The sequence below is a fragment of the Hypanus sabinus genome, chromosome 1 (genome assembly GCF_030144855.1).
Source record: "Hypanus sabinus isolate sHypSab1 chromosome 1, sHypSab1.hap1, whole genome shotgun sequence".
Lineage (NCBI taxonomy): Eukaryota > Metazoa > Chordata > Chondrichthyes > Myliobatiformes > Dasyatidae > Hypanus > Hypanus sabinus.
Window position 1 is genome coordinate 205,454,534 of NC_082706.1, and position 22,635 is coordinate 205,477,168.

The window sequence follows — 22,635 nt, forward strand, 5'->3', positions numbered from 1 at the left end:
TTGTAAATCTCCTCTGCACCCTTTCTATGGTTTCCACATCCTTCCTGTAGTGAAGTGACTAGAACTGAGCACAGTACTCCAAGTGGGGTCTGACCAGGGTCCTATATAGCTGCAACATTACCTCTCGGCTCTTGAACTCAAGATGTTGATGAAGGCCAATGCACCATATTGCCTTCTTAACCACACAGTCAATCTGCACAGCTGCTTTGAGTATCCTATGGACTCGGACCCCAAGATCTCTCTGATCCTCCACACTGCCAGGAATCTCATCACTAATACTGTATTCTGCCATCATATTTGACCTACCAAAATGAACCACTTCACACTTACTTACTTGTTTTAAAAGCTTTTAATGATCTGGGAACAGAGTACATCACAGAATCATTTTTGTTTTATTATCCTATTTAAACTCTCAGGTCTTGTTGCGCCGATCTCCTAAACTTAAACAATCTCCCTCGAAAGATAATTGGCTGGTCAGCTTTGTCGAACTACGCTTCGAAACTGTGGAATTTGATACCAAAAACTCTAAGGGATGTGACTCAGTTGCCACTTTTAAACAACTGCTGAAAATCCATTTTTTAACCTTGCTTTTGACTAAGATCTTTTTGTCTTTTATTTTGTGTTTATTTTTATTTTTATTCTACTTTCATATTTGTACTTTTATACCGCATTTTGAACTACATCATCTGATGAAAGTTGTTCTATAAGTCAGTTATTATTATTATTTTCAGTGAGGTGAAGGGAGAACCAGAGAACAATCGAACATCCTCCTGCTCCATGAAGAAAGCCTAAAGTAATAACAGTGAAATCCAGTTTTCCCACCCACCCACCCACCCACTTACCCCTCACCTTGTTTCACCCATCACCCCTCAGCATCTCCCCCTCCCTCCCCCCACTCACCTACTTTCCCCATCACCTGGCTTGTCTTCCACCCCCTCCTCACCCCACCTTCTTATTCCGGTTTCTTCCCCTTTTCTTTCCAATACTGATGAAGGCTCTTAGCCTGAAACATCGACTGTTCATTCCCCTCCATAGTTGCTACCCGATTTACTGAGTTTATTATGCTGGATTTCCAGTATCTGCAGAATCTCTTGTGTTTAAGTTTTCTCATCTTTTGTTAGTCCCAGAACCCCTGCCTAATTTCATGTATTTTAATTCTATTGTTTATAATGTTATTTTGTTAATTTTACTGGTCACCTACCACTTTAACAATTTATTTCATCAGGGTGGCAGGAAATCTACCAAAGGAGGTGTGAGGTGCTCCTTTCATCCACTAGCCTGCAATTCATCACTGGACTTAGCATCCTCCTCGACACACAAGGTCATGTGAAACCATGGGAGCAGGGAGTGGGTGGTTGTACGAGCTGCCGGTGCATATCACAAGTCCTGGTTATGTGACCGCTGACGCCAGGCAGACAATCTCTGAAGGGTATTGATAATAGCTGGAGTCATCCCCCTTTTAAAATCACTGCCCAGAAGAAGGCAATGGCAAACCACTTCTGTAGAAAAATTTGCCAAGAGCAGTCATGGTGATGGAAAGACCATGATTGCCTCATATGACAAGGCACATAACACAGTGAACAAACACTTAAACTGCCCCAGATTCAGATTCATTTATTTATCACTTGTACATCAAAACATACAGTGAAATGCTTTGCTTGGGTAAACAGCCAACGCAACCTAAGGGTGTGATAGGGTAGCCTGCAAATGTCACCACACATTCCAACAAAGCAAGCTTGCTATGTTCACAAAAAAACACAAACAACAACACAGAACATCAGCAACCAAACAGCAAAACAAGCCCCATACCTCCCTCTCATCCCTGCATGTACACACACACACACACACACACACACACACACACACACTCACTCACTCGTGCGCACATGCGGACTCAGATGGCATCGATCCATCGGCAACCCAACACCAATCACTATGACCGCTCTTACCTAACCTTCATATGAAGCGTCGCATCTTCATGCACTTATCCCAAGGCTCAGGTCCATATCTTACAGATTTTGTGAATTCAAAACTACTCATTTAAGCCTGACTTATCACTGACTGGTTACAAGGATGTTGCCTGGATTGGCGAGCATGCCTTGTGAGAATAGGTTGAGTGAACTCGGCCTTTTCTCCTTGGAGTGACGGAGGATGAGAGGTGACCTGATAGAGGTGTATAAGATGATGAGAGGCATTGATCGTGTGGATAGTCAGAGGCTTTTCCCCAGGGCTGAAATGGCTAACACGAGAGAACGTAGTTTTAAGGTGCTTTGAAGAAGGTACAGAGGAAATGTCAGGGGTAGGTTTTTTACACAGAGAGTGGTGAGTGTGTGGAATAGGGTGCTGGCAGCGCTGGTGGAAGCGGAAACAATAGGGTCTTTTAAGAGACTTGGATGACCACATGGAGTTTAGAAAAATAGAACACTATGGGTAAAGCCTAGGTAGTTCTAAGGTAGGGACATGTTCGGCACAGCTTTGTGGGCCAAAGGGCCTGTATTGTGAAGTAGGTTTTCTATGTTAGCATCGGCTCAGTAGTGTGAAAGATTTGTGATTGTTGTGGTAACTACTGCCAACAATGACATGAAGGTCATTGAAGAAGGCAGTTGTAGGATATTCACCAATGACTTGTCAAACTTCTACAAATGCACTGTACTTTGGAAGCATTCTACCTGGTTGCATCATTGTCTGGTACAGAGGGGCCACTGTAACCTCAGACAGCTCCATCATGGGCACTAGCCTCCCCAGCATCCAGGACATCTTCAAGGAGTGATGCCTCAAAAAGGTTGGCATCCATCATTAAGTACTCCCACCACCCAGGGCATGCCCTCTTCTCATTGCTACCATTAGAAAGGTGTTACAGAGCCTGAAGATGCACATTCAATGTTTCACCTACTGTGCCTTCTGCACAGTACTGTGTTTGTCATGGTGGAGTGGGGAGTGAGTTTGTAAATCTAGCTGGAGCAAAGGATGTTGGGAATGGTGAGGGTGGAGCACCACATGAGGGGTGTGGGACAGGTGGCAGAGAAGGAAGGCCAGGGGCCAGGGCAAGGGGTGGGTTGGTGCAGATGCAGACACACCCAGACTGAGAAGCCAGGCAAGGTCATTTGATTCCAAACAGTTGGTTTACTGATCATTACAGAATGTCTCCCTGGAGCTCCCTGCTCCCTGCCCTCTCCCTTCCCTCTCCCTTCTCCTTTTCCCAACCATGATTCCCCTCTCCCTGTCCCCTTCCCACTCTCAGTCCACAATAGAGACCCATCTCAGAATCAGGTTCATCATCACAGATGGCATGATTTTGTTTGTTTTTGCAGCAGTGCAGTACAGTACTGATTCTGATTCGGCCAAGGCCTAAAGGTTTGACTACAGTACGACCGAAGCTTTGCGACATACCGTACAAGTGTGGCAGGGAAAGCACTGACTTTCAGATGACAGTCTTCATGGCTCTGGGAGAGTCATGGTTGTTCAGCTGCCCATGTTCCAAAAGACTCCAGTATAAACACAAAAGTTCCTGCAAATGCCAGAACTCTTGAGCAATTCACACAAAATGCTGGAACATCTCAGCAGATCATGCAGCATCTATGGAGGGGAATAAACTATTCGTAGCCTATCGAATATTGAAAGGCCTAGGTAGAGTGGACGAGGAGAAGATGTTTGTGATAGTGGGGAAGTCTAGGACCAGAGGGCAAAGCTTTAACAGAGATGAGCTTTTAACCTCTCTCGGCCTTCTCACCAGGTCTAGAGAGGAAGGGGGAGAGAGCCAGAATAAGAAGGTGGAGGGACAGCAAGGAGTACAAGCTGGAAGGTTTGGAGAAGAGAATGGGTAAGAGGGGAGTCAGAATGGGGACTGTGTGAAGAGGAGAGAAAGGGTGAGTTGGAAGACAGATTGGGTCATTTTAGTGTAGGCTACTGAGATCGGTGCTGGGGCCGTAACTACTAGCACTGATGACTGGCTTTGTGGCTGCGAACACACTTTCATGAACATCAGCTGTTCACTTGCTGTTATCGTTTGCACAGTTTGTTTTTTTCACCCCTGCGTATTGGGTATTTGATGGCCTTTTGTAATGGGTTACATAGAAACATAGAAATCTACCGGATATTACAGGCCCTTCAGCCCACAATGTTGTGCCGACCATGTAACCTACTCCAGAAACTGCCTAGAATTTCCCTACTGTGTAGCCCTCTATTTTTCTATCTAAGAGTCTCTTAAAGGACCCTCACAACACATACAAGCTGGAGGAACTCAGCAGGTCAGGCAGCAGCAGTGGAAATGGGCAGTCAACATTTCGGGCCGAGACCCTTCGTCAGGTGTGTCCTGACAAAGGGTCTTGGCACGAAACATTGACTACTTGTTTCCATGGATGCAGCCCAACCTTCTGAGTTCCTCCAGCTTGTTGTACATGTTGCTTTGACCCTAGCATCTGCAGTGTACTTTGTGTCTTAAAGGACCCTATTGTATCCACCTCTACCACCTTTTCTGTCAGTACATTCCACGCACCCATCAATCTCTGTGTGAAAAACTTACGCCAGACATCCCCCCCCCCCACCCCCGTGCCTACTTCCAAGCATCTTAAAACTAAGCCCCCTTGTGTTAGCCATTTCAGCCCTGGGGAAAAGCTCCCAGCTGTCAATCAATGGGTTCTATTGGGAGTCTTTGTTTCATGGCTGCCTGTAAGGACATGAATCTCAAGGTGAGATACTTCGATAATAAATGTTCTTTGACTACTTAAAATTGATATCAAAAACTAATGTGAGGAAGATAGTTCGTACTCTGGCTGGAATGATGTTAACAGCTTGAATAAAGTTCTGCCATCCTGTTGAAATGGCATTGTGGTCATCATCATCTTCAGCCAGGGAATGGAGACACATCTGTTCAGGAGAAATGGCCAAAAGAGGAAATGGAAAGGGGGCAGAGGTCAAGTGTAATCTGACAGAATGAGGAATATTGGCGGCATGGTAGTGCAGCGGTAATTGCAGTGCTTTTCTACTACTGTTTGTATGCAGTGCCCCCGTGTGGGCTTCCTTTGGGTGTACCCATTTCCTCCCATCTACTGCTTTACCTTCATCATTGTGTTTAGTCACATCCTCAAAAAATTCAATCAGGTTCGTAAGGCACGACCTGCCTTTGACAAAGCTATGCTGACTATTCCTAATCATATTATGCCTCTCCAAATGTTCATAAATCCTGCTTCTCAGGATCTTCTCCATCAGCTTACCAACCACTGAAGTAAGATTCACTGGTCTATAATTTCCAGGGCTATCTCTACTCCCTTTCTTGAATAAGGGAACACCATCTGCAACCCTCCAATCCCCCTGAACCTCTCACGTCCTCACTGATAATGCAAAGATCATCGCCAGAGGCTCAGCAATCTCCTCCCTCACTTCCCATAGAAGCCTGGGGTACATCTCGTCTAGTCCCGGTGACTTGATGCTTTCCAAAAGCTCCAGCACATCTTCTTCCTTAACGTCTACATTCTCAAGCTTTTCAGTCCACTGCAAGTCATCCCTACAATCGCCAAGATCCTTTTCCATAGTGAATACTGAACCAAAGTATTCATTAAGTATCTCTGCTATCTCCTCTGGTTCCATACACACTTTTCCACTGTCACACTTAATTGGTCCTATTCTCTCACATCTTATCCTCTTGCTCTTCACATACTCGTAGAATGCTTTGGGGCTTTCCTTAATCCTGTCTGCCAAGGCCTTCTCATGGCCCCTTCTGGCTCTCCTAATTTCGTTCTTAAGCTCCTTCCTGCTAGCCTTATAATCTTCTAGATCTCTATCATTACCTCGATTTTTTGAACCTTTCATGAGCTCTTCTTTTCTTCTTGACTAGATTCACAACAGCCTTTGTATACCACGGTTCCTGTACCCTGGCATCCTTTCCCTGTCTCATTGGAATGTATTTATGCAGAACCCTACGCAAATATCCCCTGAACATTTGCCACATTTCTTCTGTATGTTTCCCTGAGAACATCTGTTTCCAATTTATGTTTCCAAGTTCCTGCCTGATAGCCTCATATTTCCCCTTACTCCAATTAAACACTTCCCTAACTTGTCTGTTCCTATCCCTCTCAAATGCTATGGTAAAGGAGGTAGAATTGTGATCACTATCTTCAAAATGTTCTCCCACTGAGAGACCTGACACCTGACCAGGTTCATTTTCCAATACCAGATCAAGTACAGCCTCTCCTCTTGTAGACTTATCTACATTTTGTGTCAAGAAACCTTCCTGAATACACCTAACAAACTCCACTCCATTTAAACCCCTTGCTCTAGGGAGATGCCAATCAATATTTGGGAAATTAAAATCTCCCAACAAAAAACCCTGTTATTATTACTCCTTTTCAGAAGCAGTCTCCCTATCTGCTCCTCAATGTCCCTATTACTATTGGGTGGTCTATAAAAAACACTCAGTAGAGTTATTGGCCCCTTCCTATTCCGAACTTCCACCCTCATAGGCTCTGTAGACAATCCCTCCATGACTTACTCCTTTTCTGCAGCTCTGACACTACCTCTGATCAACTGTGCCATGCTGCCACCTCTTTTGCCTCCCTCCCTGTACTTTCAATAGGTTAGGACTTTATTCCCTGGAGCATGAGAGAATGAGGGGAGATTTGATAGAGGTACACAAAATTATGAGGGCAGAGATAGGACGAATACAAGCAGGCTTGTTCCACTGAGGATGGATGAGGCCAGAACTAGAGGTCATAGGTTAAAAGTGAAAGGTGAAATGTTTCAGGGGAACATAAGGTGGAATTTGTTCACTCAGAGGGTGGCGAGAGTGTAAAATGAGCCGCCAGCGGAAGTGTTGGATGCAGGTTTAATTTCAGTATTTCAGAAAAATGTGGATAAGTACATGAATGGGAAGGGAATGGAGGTCCTTGGTCCAGGTGCAGATTGATAAGACTGGGCAACAATAATAATTCGGACTAGATTGGCTGAAGGGCTGGTCTCTGTGCTATGGTGTTCTACGACTTAATGACACAAGAAAAATGGTACTGGCACATGTTCTAAAATTAGATTGTTGTTCACCATCAGTCAAAATATACCCTATTTTCCCAATTGTACAGCTGAGATTCATGGTTTATCACAATGAGGATTATGGAAATCAACATGGCATTATCCACCCTGCCTTATTTAAGTGCAAAATACTATATAAGGCATCAGCATTTGGGATCTTATAAGCTCCTTTGTACCATGAAACCCTTATATTACAAGCCAGGTTCAAAATAATCCTATTTCTTTTTATGTGCTTAGTTCTTTAAGCCAGCTCTAGTCTTTGAAATTCACACAGTACTGTGAGTCTAGCCAGCAAGACGAACTTGCAAATACGTAAAGTGACCAGTTTAAATAGTGATCTTTTTGACAGGATTGAATAAATAGAGTAATTCTCTGCACAGAAACTCCTGACAAGACAAGACAGTGGGGAGGGTCGAAGTAGTCAAGGGTTGCTGTGGTGAACTCCCTGAAACTCTGTCTGCCCAGCAATCGATGCGGCATAATAGAATTATCGAGTAAGCCCATTTCAAACTACATGCTCAGTGCCCCCTACCGTGATTCCCCATAACACGGATCTCAAAATGCAGGAAAAGCACTTTTCCACTCTGAAGGAAGTGCATCAAGAACATAAAATGTTGAAAAGCTTGAAGTTGTTTTCTTTTAGGGACCATCAAAAGCAGAAAGAATTAGGTGGATCAGATGAAGTTGGATTTTGGTGACGCTGCACTCTGTCTCAGCTGTAGGTGAAGATGAATGAGGCTATTGGATATGGGACAAAATACTACAGCTGATGAAATGCCAGAACTCAGCAGGTCAGGCAGCAAGGATGGGGAGAGACAAAGAGTTAATACTTTGAAGCCTGTTGTTTAGTACTGAGGGGATGATGCTAGAGACATTGAAAAGTACAGCACAGTAACAGGCCTTTTGGCCCATCTAGTCCATGCTGAATAATTTAAACTGCCTATCCTCATCGATTTGCACCCAGGATCATAGCCCTCCATAGCCCTCATGTACCCATCCAAACTTCTCTTCAACATTTAAATCGAGTTTGCATGCCCCACTTACACTGGCAGCTCATTCCACACTCTCATGACTCTGAGTGAAGAAGTTTCCCCTCATGTTGTCCTTAAACTTCGCACCTTTCACCTTTAACCCATGACCTCTGGTTGTAGTCCTATCTAACCTCAGTGGAAAATGCTGGCTTGCATTTACCCAATCTATACCCCTCATAATTTTGTATACCTCTATCAAATCTCTCCTTAATCTTCTATGTTCTAGGGAATGAAGCCCAAACCTATTCAGTCTTTCCTTTTAACTCAGGTCCTCCAGACCCGGCAACATCCTTGTAAATTTTCCTCGTACTCTTTCAACTTTATTTACATCTTTCCTATAGGTAGGTGACCAAAACTGTCCACAATACTTCAAATTAGGCCTTGCCAACGTCATATACAACTTCAACATAACATCCCATCATCTGTACTCAATACTTTGATCTATGAAGGGCCAATGTGCCAAAAGCTTTCTTTACAACCCTATCTACCTGTGACGCCACTGTCAATGGACCTGTATTCCCAGATCCCTTTGTTCTACTGCAATCCTCAGTGCCCTACCGATCACTGTAAGATCTACCTTGTTTGTTCCTACCAAAGTGCAATGCCTCATACTTGACAGCATTAAATTCTATCTGCTATTTTTCAGTCCATTTTTCCAGCTGGTCCAGGTCCTTCTACAAGTCGTGATAGCCGTACTGGCTGTCCACTACACCCCTAATCTTGGTGTCATCCACAAATTTGCTGATCCAGTTAACCACATTATCATCCAGATCATTGATATAGATGACTAACAACAACAGACCCACCACTGATCCCTGCGGCACACCACTAGTCACAGGCCTCCAGAGGAGATTCACAAGGATGATTCCAGGAATGAAAGGGTTATCATACGAGGAACGTTTGATGGCTCTGGGTCTGTACTTGCTGGAATTTAGAAGGATGGGGCGGGGGGATCTCATTGAAACCTTTTGAATGTTGAAAGGGTTACACAGAGTAGATGTGGAAAGGATGTTTCTCAGGGTGGGGGAGTCTAGGACAAGAGGGTACAGCTTCAGGATAGAGGGATGCCCTTTCAAAACAGAGATGCGGAGAAATTTCTTTAACCAAAGGGTGGTGCATTTGTGGAATTTGTTGCCACTTGCAGCTATGGAGGCCAGGTCATTGGGTGTATTTAAGGCAGAGATTGATAGGTTCTTGATTGGACACGGCATCAAAGGTTATGGGGAGAAGGCCGAGAACCGGGGTTGAGGAGGAGAAAAAAAAAAGGATCAGCCACGATTGAAAGGCGGAGCAGACTTGATGGGCCAGATGGCCTCATTCTGCTCCTATGTCTTATTGTCGGAGAGGCAATCATCTACTACCACTCTCTGGCTTCTCCCACAAAGCCTATGTCTAATCCAATGTATTACCTCATCTTGAATGCCGAGTAACTGAATTTTTTTGATCAACCTCCCTTGCGGGACCTTGTCAAATGCCTTACTAAAGTCCAGGTAGACAACATCCACTGCCTTGCCTTCATTAACAATCTTGGTAACTTCCTTGAAAATTTCTACAAGATTTATTAGATGAAGCACCATGCACAAGCCACGCTGACTACCCTTAATCAGTCCATGTCTATTCCTCTGGTCCCTTAGAATACCTTCCAAAAGCTTTCCCACAACTGACATCAGACTCACCGGCCTGTAATTTCCTGGTTTATGTTTAAAGCTTTTCTTGAACATTGGAATAACATTTCATATCCTGCAATTCTCTGGTACCTCATCCGTCACTAAGGTTGACTTCTAGGGCCCCAGTAATTTCTGCACTTACCTCCCACAGGGTCTGAGGGAACACCTTGTCAGGCCCTGGGGATTTGCCTCAGGGTAGTAAACACTTCTTCTCCTGTAATTTGTATGGGGTTCATGAAGATGATGATAATTTACCTCACTTCTACAGACTCGATGTCCATCTCCCTTGATGATGTTGAATTCTGAGCTGTAATCCATAAACAATCTTAAAAAACAATTAACTGAACTCACAGTGAAATGCAACTCCAAAGGGTTTATGGACACTATATCAACAATCTATTGCTGTTAGAGGGAGTAGCAAGTGAACCGTCCAAAATTACAAGGCCCTTTAGATCAGAACGTGAAGACAACTGGTAGGAGACGTAGTTTGAAGGGTGGTTTGAAGTGTTTGGGTGGTTCAGCTACAGTATTTGCCCCATGTATGCTGGACTGAAAAATGCACAACTCATCAGCATCCCAAGGAACAGAATAAAGCAGGTGTAGAGTTAAAGGCCTGTACTCACTGGAGTTTAGAAGAATGAGAGCTGGTGGGGGGGGGGAGGGGGGGTGATCTCATCGGAACCTATGGAATATTGAAAGGCTGAGTTAGAGTAGACGTTGAGAGTTTGTTTCCAATGGTGGAGAGTCTAAGACCAGGGAGCATAGAGGGACATTCATTTAGAGAAGAAATGAGGAGGGATTTCGTCAGCCAGAGGGTGGTGAATCTGTGGAATTTATTGCCACAGGTGGTTGTGGAGACCAAGTCAATGGGTATATTTAAAACAGAGGTTGAAAGGTTCTTGATTAGTAAATATGTCAATGGTCACAGGGAGAAGACAGGAGAATGGGGTTGAGAGAGATAATAAATGAGCCTTGATGGAATGGTGAGCAGACTCAATGGCTGAATGGCTTGACTCTACTCCTACATCTTATGCTCTTGTGTTTGTGCAATAAAGGAGGCCTTATTGGTGTTGATGCACCAATGAACTGCTGCTGGATCTACTAAATAGAACATAGAACAGGGCAGCATATTACAGGCCCTTTGGTCCACAACGTTGTGCCAGTTTTTCCACCTACTGTAAGATCAATCTCTAGCTAAAGGAATTCCTCCTCACCTCCGCTTTAAACGGACATCACTCTGTCCTGAGGCTGTGCCCTCTAGTTCTAGATTCCCCCATCAAGGAAAACACACTCTCTGCATCCACTCTGTTTCAACATTCGATAGGCTTCAATGAGATCCCCCACCTGTATACTCTCGTATAGGACGGCGCACGAATATGGCAAGACCAGTCCAGCATATACTTGCCAGATAGCTGTGTGGTCCCTCAAGGGATTCATACCTAACAAGTGCCCAGAATGTTAATTTATGTCTTAAGAAGAGATGCTCATCCCTGGTGCTTTCTGTCTAATCTTGGTAAGTTTATATTGGCCAGTGCGTTTGTTTTCTGTGTTCTGTTACCATTTAAGCAGAGGCTTGACAGGCACTTATTGCAGGGCCTCAGCTTTGAGAAAATAAATAAGCAAGCAGGCCAAAGGACCAGTTTCTGGGCTGTACAGTTCTACGACTCGGAGTTCAATTCCAATGACCTCTGTAAGGAGTCTGCTCGTCCTCCCTGCTGAAAATGTAGATTTCCTCCAGGTGCTTACAGTCCAAAGACATACTGGTTGGTAGGGCAATTGGTGTTTGTAAATTGTCCTGTGATTAGGGTTAGATCGGGGGATTGTTGAGTGTCTCGTGGTGTCGCTTTCCACTGATGTTCTGTTGGAACTCCTGTGAAAAAACCCTGGCCGCTATCTCCATATGGGAGTCTGCCTTCCCTCTGCACTTGGAGCCTGTCATTTCCAGCACACATCGAGACACTGGGAGATGATAGGCTGTAAAGGTGAAAGGCTGAAGAAAACGGAATCTGTTAGGAGAGCACCATAGACCATGAGAGAAAGGGAAGGAGCAGGGGCACCAGAGGGGTTGATAGGCAGGAGAAGAGGTAAGAGGGGAGCCAGAGTGGGGAACAGAAGAAGAGAGAAGGGGGAGAAATTACTAGAAGTTAGAGAAATCAATGTTTATAGATGCTTCATCCATGGAGACAAATAAACTATCAGCATATTTGGGTCAAGACTCTTCATTGGGACTGGTAAGGAAATTCCAGAATTAGAAGGTGGGTTGGGGGAGAGGGAGGAGTATGAGTTGACAGGTGAGACCAGGTGAGAGGGAAGATGGGTGTATGGGGGAGGGAGGATAAAATGAGGAGCTAGGAGGGGATAGGTGGAAGAGATAAAGGGCTGAAGAAGGAGCATGACAGGAGAAGACAGGTGTTGTACACCTACACCAAATTCTCATATTGGTTTAAGGCAGTCTGCACTGGATGAAAAGCTGCAAGGGATCTCTATGCATCAGGAGATATGCACTCCACAGAGATCAAAAAAAGAATGTTTAATGATACCAGAGATACAAACATAATGGCCAAGGTAGAGTCTTTGTGCTGTTAAGCCACCTTGAAGTTGGGATTCAGAAATGCTTAGAACGTGCAGAGAACTATCCAGGAAAAGGTGAGGGGTTGCTAGTACTGAATACTAAAGAGCCTACTAATGTTCAAGCGTCACTGGGACCTCGTGAATTTTAAGAGCAACATGGTAGTGGAGCAGTTAGTGTGACCATTTAAAGCGCCAGCTGTTAAGATCGGGGTTTAATTCCCACTGTTGTTTGTAAAGAATTTGTTCATTCTCCTTGAGACTGTGTCAGCTTACTCCAGGTGCTCTGATTTCCTCCCACATTCCAAAGATGTACCAGTTAGGGTGGGGAAGTTGTGAGCTAGCTGTCCCCAGCACATCCTCAGGCTGTGTTGGTTGTTGATGTAATCTCTCCACAAGTTAATGCACAGATTACACCTACTCTGGTGAGCAAAGATTGGCTGGGTCCAATCTGATGTGTGGTGTTCCACAGGGACCTGTTCTGGGACTTGGTGATTTTTATAAATTGCTTGGGTGGTTTAGTACATTCAAAGTTAAAATTTCAATGTAAATTTGTTATCAAAGATCATATATGCCACCATATATAACCTTGAGATTCATTTTCTCACAGTCATTCACAGTAAATACAAAGGAACACTGAGGACTCAATGAAAAATCTTACACAACGAAGACAGAAACAACCAAAATGGAAAAGACAATGAACTGTGCAAAAACTAAATAAAAAAAAGATAATAATAATAAATAAATAAGTAATACACAGAGAACGTGAGTGGACGAGTCCTTGAAAGTGAATCTATAGGTTGTGGGAACAGTTGAGTGATGAGGTGATGAAGTTATCCACTCTGGTTCAAGAGACTGATGGTTGAGGGGTAATAACTGTTTCTGAACCTGGTGGTGTGGAACAGTTCAACCATCACATGAAAGTTTGGTGGTCTTATGGGGGTGCAGAAGGTTGTCTAGGCTACAATAGGGCATTGACAGGATGCAGAGCTAGGCTGAGAAGTGGCAGATGGAGTTCAATCTGGAAAAGTGTGAAATAATTCACTTTGGAGGTCAAAACTGAAGGGAGAATACAGGGTTATTGGTAGTATTCTTAACAGAGTGAAGGGACAGAGGGATGTTGGGGTCTACATCCATAGTTATCACAAAGTTGCAGCACTAATTGACTGGGTTGTTAAGAAGACATATAGTGTGTTAGCCTTCATTAGTGAAGGGATTAAGTTCAGGAGATACGAGGTAAAGTTGCAGCTCTATAAATCCTGGTCTGACCACACTTGGAATATTGTGTTCAGTTCTGGTCAGCTCATTATAGGAAGGACTTGGAAGCATGAGAGAAGGTGCAGAGAAGACTTACCAGGATGCTGCCAAGATCAGAGAGCTTGTCTCATGGGGAAAGGTTGAGTGAGCTTGGGCTTTTCTCTTTGCAGTGAAGGGGGATGAGTGGTGACTTGGTAGAGATGTACAAGATGATAAGAAATATAGATAGAGTGGACAGTCAGACACTGACCCAAGGTGGCCATGACTAATATAAGGAGGCATAATTAGATGATTAGAGGAAAGTATAAAGTAAGACTTTTTTTACAAGGAGTGGTGGGGTATGCTCTGTCAGGGGTGGTGTTAGAGGCAGAACCAGAATCAGGTTTAATAGCATCGGCATATGTTGTGATATTTGTTGTCTTGTGGCAGCGGTACATTGTAATACATTATAATAAAAACTGTAAATTACAAGTATAGACTGTCTAAATGGTTCAGCATAGACAAGATGGGCTGAAGGGTCTGTTTCTGTGCTGTACTTTTCTATGATGCTATAAATGATCATAAAAACATTAAATTAAATAAGCAAAAAGAGTGGGAGAAATACTGAGGTAGTGCTCATGGGTTCAATGCCTATTCAGAAATCTGATAGCAGAGGGGAAGAACTCATTCCTGAAACATTGAGTGTGTGTCTTCTGCCTTCTGTATCTCTTCCTTGATAGTAGTAATGAGAAGAGGGCATGTCCTGGGTGATGGGGGTCCTTAATAATGGATGCCTTCTTTTTAAGGTATTGCCTTTTGAAGGTGTCCTGAATGCAGGAAGGCTACTGACCATAATGTTGTTTACTGAATTTACAACTTTCTGCAACTTTTTCCCAGTGGGCCCTCCATATCAGACAGTGATACAACTAGTTAGGGTGCTCTCCACAGTACATCTGTGGAAATTTTGCAAGTGTCTTTGGTGACATAACAATTCTCCTGATACTCTTAAGGAATTAAAACCTGTGTTGTGCCTTCTTTGTAACTGTATCAATATGTTGGGCCCAGGATAGATCCTCAGAGATGCTGACACCAAGAACTTGCTCACCCTTTCCACTTCTGATCCCTTGATAAGGATTGGTGTGTGTTCCCTCGACTTTCCCTTCCTGAAAGCCACAAACTTACTGATCCACCCCTGAAGTCCACATCTTACTGATGTTGAGTGCAAGATTTTTGCTGCAACACCATCAACCAGTTGATCTATCTTGCTGCTGTACACCTCCTCATCATCATCTGAAATTCTGTCAACAATAGTCAAGTCATCTGCTAATTTATAGATGCTGATTGAGCTGAGCTTAGCCACCCACTCATGGGTGTAGGAAGAATGGAGTAGTGTGCTAAGTATGTGCCCTTGAGGTGCTTCAGTACTGATTGCCAGCGAGCAGGAGATGGTATTTCTGATCCACATAGACTGTGGTCTCCCAGTGAGGAAGTCAAGGATCCTGAGGCAGAGGGAGGTCCAGAGGTCCAGATTTTGGAGCTTGTTGATTAGAACTGAGGGTGGGATTGTGTTGAATGCTGAGATGCAGTCAATAAACAACAGCCTGACATAGGTGTTACTATTGTCCAGATGATCCAAGGCCAAGTGCAGATCCAACGAAACTGCATCTGCTGAGGGCTTATTGTGGCAATAGGCAAATCACAGCGCGTCCAAGTTCCTGCTTAGGCAAGAGTTGATTCCGGCCATGAACAACTTGTCAAAGCACTTCATCACAGTAGATGTGAGAGCCACTGGGTAATAGTTTGTTCAGGCAGCTCACTCTGCTCTTCTTGGGCATTGGTATGATTGTTGCCCTTTTGAAGCAGGTGGGAAACTGACTGCAGCACTGAGAGATTGAAGAAGTTTCTGAACACTCTCAGCAGTTAGTTGGCACAGCTTTTTCAAAGCCCTACCAGGTATACCATCTGGGCATGACACCCTCTTGAAAGATGTTCTGTCATTGGCCTCTGAGGCAGGGTCACCAGATGCTGCAGGGATTCATACAGGTGTAGCTTTATTGACACTGAGTTCATCTGGGAATGAAACATCACAACCATTCATGATGTTTGGTTTTGCTTTGCAGGAAGTAATGGCCTGCAAACCCTGCCAGGGTTGATATGTATCTGATTCTGTCTAACCTCAATCGGAATTGGTTTTTGCCCTTAAAGTCGCCTTCTGTAGGTTATACCTGGATTTCTTGTATCGTTCTGGATCACTGGTCTTGAATGCCACAGATCTAGCACTCAGCAGACAATGAATTTCTTGGTTCATCCATGGCTTTTGGTTTGGGTATGTTCTCAAAGGCATGCACTCATCCACACAGGTCTTAATGAAGTCAGTGACAACTGTGACTTATTCATTCAAACTCCAGTCCAGTCCAGTGACTCAAAGCAAACCTGTAAGCACTCCTCCACCTCCTTTGAGCATATCTTCTTGGTGCTCACACTTGACGTTGTGGTCTTTGGTCTTTGCCTATGCACTGGAAGTAGAGTACAGCCAGGTGATTCAACTTTCCAAAGTGAGAGCGCAGGATGGCACGGTAAGTGTTCTTGATGATGGTGTAACAGTGGTCAAGTGTGTTTGCTCTTCTGGTTCCACAAGTGATATGTTGGTGGTAATGGTTCAGAGATTTCTTCAAGCTGGCCTGGTTGGTAGGGAAGGCATCAGGGTGCTCAGTTTTGTGCCTATTGATTACGTTGCTCAGCTGCTCCGGTGCCTGCCTGACCCTGGCCCGAGGTGGAATGTACACCGCTGCCAGGATGATGGCAGAAAACTCCTTCAGCAGATAAAATGGATGGCATTTGACCGTTAGAAGTTTCAGGTCAGGTGAGCAGGACATAAATGTGCATAAACCATCACGTTTATGCACCATGATGAGTTAATCATAAAGCACACTCCACCTCCTCTGCCTTTAAAAGACTGAGCTGTCCTGTCCTTGCAGCGAATAGTGAAGCCATTGAGTTTCAGCGATGCGTTCAAAATTGCAAGTCTGAGCCACATTTCTGTAGAGTCCACAGCAGTCTCTGATATCCATTTAGTACAACATTCTTGCTTGTGTTGGCGCATGGCCAAGTGGACAAGGCATTGGTCTAGTTGTGTCCTTGAGTAAGGCACCTAACCACACATTGCTCTGCGACAACACCGATGTCAAGCTGTATAGGCCCTAGTGACCTTTCCTTGGACAACATTGGTGGCGTGGAGAGGGGAGACTTGAATCATGGGCAACTGCTGGTCTCGCACAGAACCCTGCCCAGGCCTGAGCCCTGGAAACTTTCCGAGGCACAAATCCATGGTCTCTCGAGACTAATGGATGCCTATATCTTGCTCTGAAATCTTCAATTTTATTTTCCAGAGACTGTACATTTGCCAGCAGGATAGTCGGGAGTGAAATTATGAGGCCTCTGCATTTCAACTGTACCTGTAGACTGATGCGGCATCCCCATTTCTGAGTTCTTAAAGGGGAACTGCACACATGACCTGAATCCGAGGTTTGTCAATTATGAATATCGATAAATTTTTTAAATGTCTTGATACTGCTTACTGAAGTACCCATGGGTGTGACTGTGGATATCAGCTGCAACAGTCCTAAATGGGGATATCTGATGATTCCCAATGGAACTGCATCCAAACATTAGCCACTTAATGGAGCCATCTTACTGGAAGGTACATCAGGGACATAGGTCTCTTAGATGGGCACATAGATGATAGAAAAATGGAGGGCTATGTGGGATGCGTCAAGTTGAGTTTGGAGCAAGTTAAAAGCTTGACACAGCATCAATGGCCTGTACTGTGCTGCAGCGTTCGATTTACCTTGAGGGAGATTAGAATATGGAACTCACCACCTGAAACACTACCGAAAGTGGACAGCATGGATTTGGTTCCATTTAATGGGACGCTACCTAATTACAAGTTAGAAAGGAAAAGGTAATTAGGCTGGCTGTGTGAGAAAAAGAGGGAAAAAAGCTTGTGTTGTAGAAAAGACCAGCAGTGACAAGCTGACATTTTTTTGCCACTATTGGGTGGGAAGTACAGGAGCTCAAGGACCTACGGCACCAGGTTCAGGAATAGTTGGTACCCTTCAGCTATCAGACTCCTGAACTGGCATAGACAACTTCAATCACGTCAACTCTGAATTGATTCCACAGCCCACAGACTCACTTTGAAGGACTCAGTTCCCAGTATCATTTATTTACTATCACTATTTGTTTTGTACCTGCACATATTATCATTTACACATTGGTTATTTGTCAGTCTTTGTGTGTTGTTTTTCATTGATTGTATTTTCTATTATGAATGTCCGCAGGAAAACAAATCTCAGGGTTGTATATGGTGACATACATATGATAATAAAATTCACTTTGAACTTTGATACCAGTCTGTGATCCATGGGATTATGTAGATAATCAGATGAATATACTTCGAACTTTGATTTGTTTCTGGGGGGCAGGTTCAAAGTAATTTTCTGTTCTGTAAAGCCAGGAATTGTGGTCCCCATGACTTCGATATTCAAAATGCAGGCTACTGCTGGCCACCATCGACTCTCTTCACCTCAGTGTTTCCTGCTACCAATCTTACATACTACCCCAGCATATCACATATATAACAGATGTTTATCTATTGGACTCGGAGTATCAGCCAGAGCATACAAGACTGTATTAACAAGGCCAGTGGACGAAGTTAACCATTCCTGTTCATGATCTGATTTTTAGACCATTGCTTCTCTCAGGCTTGTGGAATCATGCAGTACTACTGAATGGTAACAGGCCCTTTGGCCCATCTAGTCCATGCCAACCTGATCTTCTGCCCAATCCTATCTACCTGCACCTGGATTATAGCCCTCCATATCCCCCTCATCCAAACTTCCCTTAAATGTTACAACTGAACCTACATCTACCAGTTGTGCTGGCAGCTCGTTCCACCCTCTCACCACCCTCTGAGTGAGGAAGATCCCTGTTAGGATCCACTCGAATATTTCACGTTCACCCTGAACCTACAGTATGGCCTCTAGTTCTAGCCTCACCCAACCTGAGGGGGAAAAGCCTGCATGCACTCACATAATTACACCTCTCATCATGTTGTATACCTCTAAGATCTAAGGCCCTCAGAATTTTGTATATCTGTATCAAACCTCCCTTCAATCTCCTGTACTCCACAGAATGAAGTCTTAACCCACCAAACCTTGCCCTGTAACTCAGGTCCTCTAATTGTCCTGTGATTAGGCTAGAGTTAAATTGGTGGGTTGCTGGGTGGCGTGACTCGAAGGGCCAGAAGGACCTATTCCGCATTCTATCTCCAAATAAATAAAATCAAAAATAAAATCGATGAATTTATTCATCAAATATTTATTTGATAATTTGAAATATAAAATTGATAATATTGATACCAAATATTTATTTATTTAAAAACTGTGTTTTAAATTTCACTACTTATGTCCTATTTCAGATGTCATTAATCGGATCGCTCAGAACGGAAGTGAAAGAAGTTGCTGTTAAACACGTTTTGACACACTCACCAAGCATACTGGTCAAATTCCAAAAGTCACAAAGTACTTAGCTACCTGCAGATGGCAGATTGGCTGTATGCTGGTCCCTCAGTGGCACTTAAGGCCTGTCCAACCTGTGTCTGTGTCAGACCAAGAGACAGACGTCGGATTTTAAATGCTTTTGCAAACTCACGAATTTCTTCAAGGTTCACTCCGTCGACTTCACCGGCCGCTGTCTGAGGATCTGCAGTGAGTGCATAAACAAGGTGTGTTAGTGAATCAGGGAGTAAACACACTGGAGTACAGACACATGTAAACAAATACGGACACATGCAGATGCCTACGTGAATTCACACAGAGGTCCAGCGGGGGGATCACGAGAATAATCTCGGGAACGAAAGGGGTCATGTTTGATGGCTCTGGACTTGAACTTGCTGGAGTTTAGAAGAATAAGAGGGGATCCTATTAAAACCTATCAAACATTGAAAGGCCTAGATAGAGTGGATGTGATGATGTTTCCTGCAGTGGGAGAGTCTGTGACAGAGAGGCCGGGTTCAGAATAGAGGGACATCCATTTAGAACAGAGATGAGGAGGAACATCTGTAGCCAGAGGGTGGTGAATCTATGTTTACAGACCCGGCTGTGGACATCAAGTCATTGGGTATATTTAAAGTAGAGGTTGATAGGTTCTTGATTGGTAAGGATGTTGAAGGCTATGGGAAAAGGCAGGATAGTGGTGTTGAGAGGGATAATGAATCAGCCATGGTGGAATAGCAGAACAGACGATGGGCTGAATGGCCTAATTCTTATGCTCTATGGTCTTATGGTATCATCCATTGACAAGAAGAGCTGGGTTTTAATTGTTGCGAGGGAAAGATACTGAGGAGCCCGTGCTGAGTACATGTTTGACACTCTTCCCAGGTTCTTGGCTGTGTCTCATGCACAGGAAGAAACCCTATACTCTTCTCTGTTTGAAATAAGATGCAGAAAGTTGTGAACTCAGTCAGCTCCATTATGGGCGCCAGCCTCCCCAGAATCCAGGACAACTTCAAGGAGCGGTGCATCAGAAAGTTGACATCCGTCATTAAGGACCTCCGTGAGCTGGGTCATGCCCTCTTCCCATTGCCACCATCAAGGAGGAGGTACAGGAACCTGAATACACACACTCAACAATTCAGGAGTATCTTCCCTGCCTCTGCCATCAGATTTCTGAATGGACATTGAGCCCATGAACACTACCTCACTATTTTTTTTTCTCTTTCTATACTAGTTATTTAATTAAAAAAAAATATATATACTGTACTTCTTTCTGTAATCTTCAGTTTTTATTATGTAACAGATTTCACAGCCTGTACCAGTGATATTAAACCTGATTCGGATTCTTCTCCATAGATGCTGCCTGACCTGCTGAGTTCCTCCGGCATTTTGTGTGTGTTGCTCTGGATTTCCAGCACCTCTTGTGTTTGTGACTCATCCACCTGCACAGTCAGCCAACTTGAGACCCATCTGTGAAGGTCTGTAGTGCTCACTTGAACCTCCTCAGGACACACAAAACTCCGGCAAAAAGTCACCCTCCATCCCTAGGGATGTCTACAAGGAAGATCTCTGACTTCCTAGTGGGAACATTTCAACACATGGTGTAATGGTGCACATGCACAAACACCCACCTACGCACGAGCAAATGTTCCACGCAGGCACACATAAACCAAAACTGAACACATTGATTATGTAGGATTTTGTGAATAAAACAGGCAAGAGTTTTTTACATGCTAAACAAAAGCTGCAGCCCTTTATTCCATTACGAACAAACCAAAAAAGTAGTCGCCTTACATTGATGACATAATGTCAGACACTCTCTCTTAAAATTAGACAGGGTTTTCTTTCTTGTTGCTGATTGGTGATATGTTATTTTTTGAGCGGGGAGGAGTTGGGGATTTGGGGTCTGATGTTATTGTTGGTTGCTTTCCATGTGAATGATCTGCTAGATTTTTGTGTGCGTTAGAGGATGGGGGTCTGATGTTGTAGCTGCTGTTATCTGGGTGGACAACCTGTTAGCATTTGTGTGAGGTGGGGGTTGAGATTTCCGAGTTCTGTTCCTGTTTTTCTCCCCCATGTGGGAGGGGTATTGATGCCTTTTCCTTCAACAACTTCCATGTTTTGTCTGTGATTCATGCCTATCTGGAGAAGACTAACCTCAGAGTTGTATTCTGCATACATACTTTGATAATGAAATGAACCTTTGAACGCAACTCACTGGCAGTGTTTTACGTAGTACAGTTTCCACTATGAACAGTATGTGTTACCTGTCACCCACTACGTTACCCTACAACCGAAACACACACAAATGCAGCCACTGTACTGAGGTAGACTATCCTGCAAGCACACTTAGAGCTCTTGGTCAGATTCACTGATTGGTTCATCTATTTTGTTCATTTACTACAATTTGAAAGGGAGCTCCAGCAAACAAGAACTGACTAAACTGTCCGCAATGCTTAAATCTACGCCATGCTTTGGAGAGGGTGAAGAAGGGGTTCACCCAGATGCTGCCTGGTTTAAAGGGCATGTGCTGTCACTGGAGGCTGGAGAAGCTTGGTTGTTTTTTTCTGGAGTGCCAGAGGCCAAGGGAAGAGGTTTATAAGATGATGAGAGGCATGGATAGAGTGGGCAGAGCATCTATCTCACGGGGTTGAAACAACTAATACCAAAGAGCATGCATTGAAGTTGAGAGGGGAGTAGGTTCAAGGGAGATGCAAGGGTAAGTTTTTTACTCAGAGAGTGGTAGATGCATGGAATGCACTGTCTCGTCGTGGTAGAGGCAAATACATTAGAGGCTTTTAAAAGGTGTTTGTATAGGCACATCGATGTGAGGGATACGGACATGGCGTAGGTAGGAGGGATTAGCACTTGGGTTTTGATTTGCCTTTAGCTGGCTCGCCACAACATTGTGGGCTGAATGGTCTGTCTCTACACTGTACTGTTCTGTGTTTTCAGTTCTAGAATCAGAATTTAAATCGGGATCAGGTTTAATATCACTGGCATGCATTGTTAAATTTGTTGTTATGCAGCAGCAGTATATTGCAATACATAATAAAAACTGTAAATTACGTTAAAGGTATAAAAAATAAATTAAATAGGTAGTGCAAAAAGAGAGAAAAACATAGAAACACAAGAAATCTGCCGCGTCTTACAGCCCCGACAGCCCACAATGCTTTGCCGACCATGTAACCTATTCTAGAAACTGCCCAGAATTTCCCCAGCACATAGCCCTCTATTTTCCTAAGCTCAATGTACATATCTAAGAGGCTCTTAAAAGACCCTATTGTATCTGCCTCCACCACCATCGCTGGCAGTGCATTCCACGCACCCACCACTCTCTGTGTGAAAAACTTACCCCTGAGGTCTCCTCTTTACCTACTTCCAAGCACTTTAAAACTATGTCCCCTCTTGTTAGCCATTTCGGCCCTGGGAAAAAGCCTCTGGCTATCCACATGATCAATGCCCCTCATAAAAAACAGAAATCAAAAGTAGTGAGGTAGTGTACGTGGGTTCATTGTCCATTGGTGGTTTTTGAATTGGGACAGCCTGCAGACAATG

The 22,635-nt window shown here is 44.0% G+C and overlaps 1 protein-coding gene across 1 annotated transcript in view; it reads right to left on the bottom strand.

Moving 5' to 3' along the window:
* pou6f2 (POU class 6 homeobox 2) overlaps positions 1-22,635 on the bottom strand; it is a 632,671-nt gene that overhangs the window by 25,937 nt on the left and 584,099 nt on the right. Inside the window, exon 9 of the mRNA XM_059984603.1 lies at positions 19,117-19,285. Coding sequence (XP_059840586.1) covers positions 19,117-19,285 — 169 coding nt within the window. The remainder of the gene's footprint in view (positions 1-19,116; positions 19,286-22,635) is intronic.